The sequence below is a fragment of the Punica granatum genome, chromosome 7, assembly GCF_007655135.1.
Source record: "Punica granatum isolate Tunisia-2019 chromosome 7, ASM765513v2, whole genome shotgun sequence".
Taxonomy (NCBI): domain Eukaryota; kingdom Viridiplantae; phylum Streptophyta; class Magnoliopsida; order Myrtales; family Lythraceae; genus Punica; species Punica granatum.
The window spans coordinates 17705001-17713925 of record NC_045133.1 but is presented as its reverse complement, the minus strand read 5'-3'; the positions used below and the strand labels follow the sequence as shown (position 1 = coordinate 17713925).

The window sequence follows — 8925 nt, the reverse complement described above, 5'->3', positions numbered from 1 at the left end:
CACAAATTTTTTTTTAATTTTCACAATACATCATATTGTTACTTTTCCGTCCAAAATTGAATTAAATGGTAAAATTACAACATCTTCAAAGATAATTTTACACAAAAAAGAACTTTAGAAATTTAAAATGAAATAAAATGAAAAAAAAATAAAAAAAAAAAGAGGAAGGAGGTGGTTGGCGTCGCTGGCCACCCAACTCCAAAATTGGGGTCATTGACCGACTTAGAGCTGACCATCGACCCCAATCGAGGGTTGTGTGGCCAGCGGGGACGGCCCCAATTCCACCAATTTGGGGATCCTCGGGATCTAAATTGGTGGGGTCGGGGCACCCCCGTCGCCCGTCAACCCTCTAGTTGGGGTCGTCGGTCTGATCTGAGTCAATCAACGACCCCAATTGGGCGGTCGATAGTCGATGAGGGTGTTTCCGAACCCCCACTTTGAGGGGTCGACTGCCAGCGGGGGCTCCCTCGAGGAAAATTTGTGGAATATGTATAAGGTTGTTGATAGTATTGATTTGCTATTGTATTATTATGTACAAGTGACGTCACAATTTAAAATTTATATATAAGTTCAATTAGTTATTAAATAAAGAATATAAATTTATATGTTAGACAACATATTAGGGAGTAGAGTTCTCATATCAATTATTCGAACTATGTTATATTGCATATCTCATGCGTTATTAATAGTGATAATCGATTTCGTTATTTCAATAGCTCCACCCACGTAATTTCGTCTAGTTTTCATGTAAATTTTGGTTCTACATATCTTAAATTGAAGTGTGCATTTCTTTTTCCATTTCTTTTTGGGAGGTATTGAAGGGAATGGTCCACAGCACCTGAATTACAACCCGGACCACATGTGTTTTGGATGGGATGCTGAAGAATGATAAATCATTGCACATAAGAAATTTTTTATCAAATTTAACCCCCCCAAATATATATATATATATTCATATATATTCATATATATGTGTGTAGAAAAACACAACCAAACGTGAGGTTGCGTATTAATCCAAGTTATTCAACTATACTTGTATTTTGGTACATTAATATAATATTATTATATATAATAGTATATATTAATGTCATGGGGGAATGTGATGTGACAACCTTTTCTCAACTAGCCGACACTCCACCTTACCTGGTTCATAACATGTCATCCCTTGCACATGCACCCATTTATACAATACCAAGAAGAAAAAGGGAAAAAAAAAACGTTTTTCTTCGATATGATGAATAATAACATTTTTTGGGCACGTACTTTATCATTTTGACTAATTCAGCCCCTGCTTTTATGCGTTTTCACAACGATATTTCGAGGATATTCTACTGACCATTAAGAATCTGGTAAAAGAAAACCTTAGCAATTCCCAGACAATTGTTATTGTCTTTCTCGAGCATTGTTGCTGACCCGGTGTTCATTTCCTTTAATTAGCTACATGTTCTTCAGGATAAATTGAAAATAATTCAATATCCATTAAAACGAATATGTGTATACTAGGTTTCATCGAACTAGAACGCCAAACAGTATGTCGTGCTATATAAGTATGAAAGGTACTTTTGCTAGTATTCTATCAGGATTTTGAGACAATCCTTACCATTTATTGCAGAATTCTCATTATTATAATTAATAAATAGTAAAAGTAAGTCATCTAATCAAAACTGGTTCAATTTTATTCTCCTTAAAAAAATTATCGAGTTTGAATGACGTGAATGAAAAAAATCTATGATTGCGAGAAATTTGTCTCTAAGTGTTTTAATAGGGTTTGAATTGAATTATTCGGGATCTGTTGAGTTTATGAATACTATAGTGTACATAAAAAAAAAGGTAAACCATGTAAGATATATTAACTTGTTGATCCTTAGTCATCTTCATCTAATGAATATTTTCCTTCTAGATTAGTTTACAATTGCTGCTTCATATTTCACATGCTACCATGATACACGCATATGCGGTTTAATTAACTTCATGAAAGAATATTATTTTCTACTGTTATTGTTATTGATGTTGGTATAAGTAACTTAAGAAATTCCATACTAAACAAATTACCAATTGTATAGGTTAAGCGAGACAAATATCTAAAAATTATTAGACTCTAAAATAAATACAAATAAATTTTATATCTAACTTCATATTGTGAAAATAAATTTATATCTAACTTTAGATCATGAAAATTATTCTAAACTATGAATGATCTAATCAGTCTTATACAAAATGATATTCCACATAGTACCAAAATCAATATCTTAGGCGAAGTTCAAGATGAAATCGATTGGGCAAAAGATACCAAATTAATGCTCCGTTTAGTTTTGCAGTTAAAATCACAAAAAATTTAACTTTAACTCAACACACTACATAATCATTTGTCATTTTCCACAATCAAAATTAAAATTACTTTAACTCTGAAACGAAACGCACCATAAGTGTCTGCAGTGGATGTAAAATAATGGAATTGGTTTGGGAGTGTTGTTGCTGATGGAGAAGTACTAATTACTGAAAATAACTGCTGATTTTAGAATAAGTTAGTGTTTGAGGAAATTAATTTAAAATTACTGAAAATAAAAAAAATAATTATTAATACATGAAACAAAATAAAAAAATAAATTTTATAAGTATCTATTAACTGGTTTAAGAAAATCACGTTTGCAATCATAATTTCAATTCAAAGCATGGTAAATTTGCTTATAATTATAATGAAAAATAATTATGAAATCTTTCACTGCACTCCTAAAATTCAAAAGTAAAGGGACCAAATTCCAAACTATGGGAAACCACCCCCACCTTACATTTAAAAAAAAAAAGGAAGAAGAAGAAAATTCTGGGTTCTTTTTCTTCCGTTAAAATCAAGAAATAGATGTTTATATTCAATTGGCTCTCTCCATAGAAGAGAGATTCCTTTCTTTTTCTCATGAACTTGTGTTTTTTTTTTTCCCCTTGTTTGGTTTGGTCTATTTTCTTGTGCACAAATCCTCAAGTCCCCCACTCCTACGTTCTGCTTCAATTCATCCGCCCAAACAGACAAGGAACCACTCTGCTTGGCAGTGCTCTGATTCTCTCCCTGCATGAGCTTTGAATCCCCAATCAAGCCTGTAGAACTCAGACGCACAGAGAGAGAGAGAGAGAGAGAGTGAGGTTGAAGATACCCATTTTTGGACGGGCTTGCAGGTTAGAGATCTGTTGGGTTCATAGATGGTCATAATCGAATGAGGGATAAACTAGGCACTGTGAAATTGTTGTTCAGAGCTCGGACAATCTCTCTTTCTCTCCCCCCCCCCCCCCCCCCCCCCCCTTCCTTCTCTGTCAATGCTTCTTATTTGTGACATGTATCAATCATGCAGTGGGAGAGAGGTCTCCCATCAATTATTCTCCCCCCTTCTAAGCCTTCTCCTTCTAAAGGCGTCTGCTTTCTGCAAGTTTCCTGCCCCATCCCATGTTCAGCTTAGACACTAGTCAAGCAACAGGCCTCTGCTCTCCCCTTCCTCTGTCCTCCCTCCATAAACTTGTCCTGTTCCTGGGGGCATCTCTTGCTTTTACTCCCCAAATCTTGATCTTTGCCACTAATTGCGACCATAACCAAGAATTCCCATTCCCACCTTGCTCTTTGGTGGGGGAGTTAATGCTCTAGCTGCCTATTCAAACAAACAGAAACCCAGCCCTCAAATTTTAGCAAGATTCCCCAATTTGTGCGCTTTCAAGATAATTAATCAAACTCCCACCATTTCTTTTGCTATTTGGAACTTGTGGGGACTGTAATCTCGTAGATAGAAGCTTCCCTTCATCAGTTTCAATCATTGCCCCCAATTTCTCTTCCCGGGTACTTCTCTTATCACAAATCTCTTCTCCATTTCTTGGTTTTTTGGAGAAAAGTTCAGGTTTTTCTGAGCCTGGTCTTCGAATTATTGTGATTTCCGGGCAGAAAGGGGGTTTTTGGATATATTATTATTGAAAAAAAAATATATGTTGTCTCTGCTGTGATTCCTTTTCCCTTCTTATACCATTTTTGGCAGGTCAGTTACGTGACTATGTCTTGTGTTTCTTCCTCTACAGAACCCCACTGAGCCCATTGTGTGAGAGGAAATTGCTCTGCCTCCTCTGTGCAAGATCTCTAGGGTTGCTATGTGAAATCTTGAATCAACCCACCAAGCTCTGCTCTCTGATCTGGCTGTCGGCTCTCAGATTACTAGAAAGTCTCACCTGGGTGTTTGAAAAAGGAGCTTCCTTTGAGTGCGGACTGCAATATCTCTGGGTTCTTGTATCAAATCTGGAATTTTTTAATCTGGGTGTTTGTGGGTTGTTTTGGGAAGAAGCCCTCTCGTCTTTTGCTGTTATGTTTCTTGTCTGAGATCTTGAGTTCCTGAATCTCTCCGTGTGTGCGAAATGGCGAATCTTGTTCCCGGGGTTCTCTTGAAGCTCCTGCAGCACATGAACACAGATGTGAAAGTTGCCGGTGAGCACAGATCATCTCTGCTTCAGGTTGTGAGCATAGTCCCTGCCCTTGCTGGTGGTGAGTTGTTCCCAAATCAAGGTTTTTATTTAAGGGTCTCGGATTCGTCTCATGCCACTTATGTCTCTCTTCCTGATGAGCATGATGATTTGATCCTCAGCGATAAGATCCAGTTAGGCCAGTTCATTCATGTTGAACGGCTCGAGGCAGGTTCACCTGTTCCGGTTCTTCAGGGTGTCAGACCAGTTCCGGGTCGGCACCCTTGTGTCGGCACCCCCGAAGATATCGTGGCGACTGATTCACTCGGGTTCCTCAATAATAACACCTCTTCGGGATCGAAGAACATAGAGAAAGTTAAGTCCCTGGCAAGTTTGAAACCACTGGGCAGTAATCTTAACGAGAAGGAGAAAATATCACCCTTTAAGCTGAATGTTATTTCAAAGATGGAGAAGGATAAGAAGGGAGGTTCCTTGGGTCAACCAAAGTCTGAGGTAGCGAAATCGAAACCTTCACTTGTTGTTGAGGTCAAGAAGGAACCTTTAACGAGAGTGAAGTCTCTGAACTCACGTTCTATACCTTCATCGCCCACAAGCTGTTACTCTTTGCCGAATTCTTTCGAGAAGTTTGCTAATGGTGTTAAGCAGCAAGCTGAGATAAAGGGGCTGAAGAAGGTTAGTACTCTACGTGGGCAAAGTCAGAATGGGAAGAGGCTCCCATTAGATAGCCCTTTTAGGAGTCTCGTCCAAGGGACAGAGTTCGGAGCAAGGGTATTAAGGAAGAGCTGGGAAGGGAATATAGAGGTTAAGAGTCGGGAAAGTTTGAAATCGAGGTCCAGCAAGCCAGATTCAAGGAGCGAAACTCGCAGTACTTCTGTAAGTTTAGGACTCAGGTTCTCTATTTCTAGAATTTTTAATAGCTGTGAAATGAGAAAATTGAGATTTGTAATGAAAATTCTGTGATGGATAATCTTTAACTAGCTAGATATGTGTAGCTGGCAATACAAAATCGGACTGATTTATTGATGATAAGCACCCCCTGTTTTCTATTAGTATATGTGAAAAGGCTTAGCATTTGGGAATCGGTCGAAGTCAGCATGACCATAATTTTTTGAAAAATATTATGAAATGGAAAAGCACGCTTTAAAGATGAATCCCATAGTCTTGTAGAAATCAATCATTCATTCTCTTAGTGCATAAGATAATAAGTTTTAAGGACTGTCCAGGACTTCTCATCAGCTACTCCTAGATTGCTATCTCAATTTCTTGACGAACTATGCAAAAATGCTGTTATATTTGTGGAATCTGCCCTGTTCTCGGCCACATCTTACAGAAAGATGATGAAAGATTACATTGTTCGAGACTTCATTGTGAGGATACATTGTCCTATAAGTCTCTCAATTTCTTGACACCATTGTTTCCATCAGACTCCAAGGAAGAGTGTCTCTAGCGAAAGATTGGTGCCTAAGGAAGAGAACAGGGTAACCTCATTGAAGTCATCTAAGGAAGAGAACAAGGCCCAGGTGTCCGTGAAGAAGGCCCCAGCTAATGGAAATATGGATGATCGGCAGAAGACAATTAGGCCTCGGGATGTCAAGAAACTGTCTTTAGATTCCAATCATGGACTGCCTGGCTGTTTTTTGAAGGTTCCGCTGAGTAGTGGGAAATTGACAGAGGGAAGCGTTGCATGGAGTTCGCTTCCTTCTTCGCTTGCAAAGCTTGGAAAGGTGCAATCTTACTGCCTGCTTTTTAATGGAGGAAGCTATTTTGGAGTTTTTGTTTCAAATTTTGTCGAAGGAGAGCTTGTTAAATACAGCAGTCTGTGTGAACTAGGACAACTCTTTTGATTGTCAGAAACTCCTGAACTGCTTTGGACTATTTTTTGAATTGCGGAAAACATAAGAAACAATTCCAATTGGATATACTTGTCGGACTTTGCCTTTAGCTCATACCTGGCAAAACCTTAGATCAAAATGAGAGAACTTTCCCACTCTTCTTCATATAGCACCTTACTTGGAATTGGTGCGGTGAGTTGCGAATTCTGCTAGTTCGATTACTTAATGTTTTGTTTTATGTAATCTGCCACAGGAAGTTATGAAGCACAAAGATATTGCCAGAGCTGCAGCAATTGAGGCTATGCAGGAGGCATCTGCTGCTGAGAGCCTGCTTAGATGTTTAAGGTATATATGTAACATTCGAGCAAAGAAAAATCCTCATATAATCAATGAATAACTTGGAGAAATTCTACAATGTTTCGGAACCTGCTGAAATTCTTCTCAGCAAGCTTTACATCGATATATGAATTCTTTAGTATTGACAGTGAGACTTCTTACGTGCTAACTTATCTGCAATTAAGGGGTGTTAGTGGGACGGAGAGTGAGTTGGAGTCAGATTAGGATTCAGTATGTTCTTTTGCTCAAAATGCCGGTTTTATGCGTCTTCAATTTAGACTAGGTTTAGAAGAACCTTTTATGCAGATCATCTTTGATTTAACTAAAAGGTAATTCTTTCTTGTATTGGACGTTTGTATGACACTGGATTCTCGCTGCAGCATGTACTCGGAGCTCACAGTGAGCGCTAAAGAGGACAACCCGCAGCAGACTGTGGAACAATTCTTGACCCTCTATTCGAGTCTCAGCAACATCCACTCAATCGCGGATTCTCTAGCAAAGACCATTGCATCAAACAACCCATCACAATCTCCTGAAGAAAACCCGCTTTCAGAAGAAGCCTTGAAGGCTTTATCAGTGAGACGAAAGCGGGCAGCTTCGTGGGTCCAAGCTGCTCTAGCCACCAACTTATCACCCTTTAACGTATTCACCAGAGAACCACTTTCAAATCAGAAACTTGCCCCAGGAAATCAACCTGTACTAGTCCTTGAAAGTGCTTCCTCGAAGACCGACCCAGCGAAGACCCAATCCAAGGCCCGACCCTCAGCTGTGGGGCCAAAGGTTGTGACCGGGTCCCGCAGGACTGGGGGAGATGTAACTGGGAATGGCCAGAAGGCTGGACAGACCCAGCCTCCACTGCCTGAATGGGTCAAGGGAAGTAGTGCCGAAGACTCCATGGACCTGGCCGGGAAGCTGAGGCTCGAGTCACGAGATTGGTTCCTGGGGTTTGTCGAGCGGTTCCTTGACGCCGAATCCGACATGTCAGTGCTCTCAGACAATGGCCAGATTGCAGGGATGCTGAGCCAGCTCAAGAGCCTCAATGACTGGCTAGACGAGATTGGGTCAAGCAAGGGGGGCGAGGATGAGGAAGAGGAAGAGGAAGAGGAAGAGGAAGATTCAGCTTCTCCCCGGGTCTCCCCTGAAACAGTCGACCGGCTCAGGAAGAAGATCTATGAGTACCTCCTCACAAACGTTGAATCTGCTGCAGCTGTACTAGGGAACGGATCCCAGCAGTCGCCACGGACACAGGCGGCAGAAGTCAAAGCAAGGAGGTGACAAGACGACGAAAGAATCTCATCTCCCGAATGGTACTTAATTTTCAAATTTTCTTTGGTGTATATACATAGGTGATGTGCCACCCGGGTTCGTCGGAGATGTTAGGGATTGGAGTAGAGAGGTATTGTTGATTATCGTAATTATCGTCATTATTAGCAAACGAAAAGGATTTGACGTGATGCAAAGTTTTAGCATTTAGGACATCCTCGGTTCTCTTAGAATTGCATACAAGAATGGAAATTGTACACTAAACAGTTTGGTCATTATCTCTTGTTGATCGAAGCTGTGATCACCAAGTTAATGTTATTGTTTGCAAATTTCAGTTGTGTTGATTTTCTTGATGTTGCTGTGGTTGGACAATGAACATCATCTTGCTAATCTCTTTGAATCTTTCTATTTGCCCCCTCTATTTTTGGGGGTGTCAAAAACGCCCTGGGTAGTTTGACAAGTCTCAAAACGCCCCATGAGGCTACGTGAAATCGTTCGAGGAAAGTTGGGGGTGCTAAATTGGAAAATAGAAGAAAGTAACACATCACTATGAAAAGATCAGGAAATTTGGACCAAAGTGGATAAGTGATGCAAAGCGAAAGCAAACAGAATTTCAGCTGTATCCCATCCATTGGGCGGTTCTGGAAAAACCCATATTATAAACTTTTTAAAATATAAAATGAGGAACAGTTTCTGGTGCAGCTGAGCTTCCCCTCCTCTCCAAGGAACGTAAAATTGATTGTACCATCCCAACGGACAATTTCCGACTTTCCGGGGCCGTCGGATTAAGTTTGTCTGTATTAGTTGAAAAATAAAAAGTTAATCTAACGATAATAGGATTGATCGGGGAACTACAGAAGCACCCAAGATCGTTTTATCACTAGCAAATTAAATTTTTTTTTCTTTTTTCTTTTTTTTTTTCGGGTTTACAAGTGACAAGAAGGATTTTTAGCCTATATTCGTATCAACCAGCCCAAGCCCAAGGAATATATTTTGAATATATCAATGAAATATTCTTGTAATATAGAAATAGAAGATATATCTTGAT

At 39.6% G+C, this 8925-nt stretch overlaps 1 protein-coding gene across 3 annotated transcripts; it reads left to right on the top strand.

Moving 5' to 3' along the window:
- The first annotated feature begins 2906 nt into the window (after nt 1–2906).
- On the top strand, nt 2907–8230 carry LOC116213795. 3 transcript variants are annotated; one of them, XM_031548866.1, is made up of 5 exons: nt 2907–3168; nt 4051–5319; nt 5871–6170; nt 6532–6623; nt 6995–8230. In XM_031548866.1, exons 2-5 carry the CDS (start codon nt 4381–4383, stop codon nt 7887–7889), a joined length of 2226 nt encoding a protein of 741 aa, XP_031404726.1. In that variant the 5' UTR covers nt 2907–3168; nt 4051–4380; the 3' UTR covers nt 7890–8230. The 3 variants fall into 3 exon arrangements, with proteins under 3 accessions (XP_031404726.1, XP_031404725.1, XP_031404727.1); XM_031548865.1 differs by lacking the exon at nt 2907–3168 and adding an exon at nt 3295–3817; XM_031548867.1 differs by lacking the exon at nt 2907–3168 and having other exon boundaries at nt 4031–5319.
- Nucleotides 8231–8925: the final 695 nt, after the last annotated feature.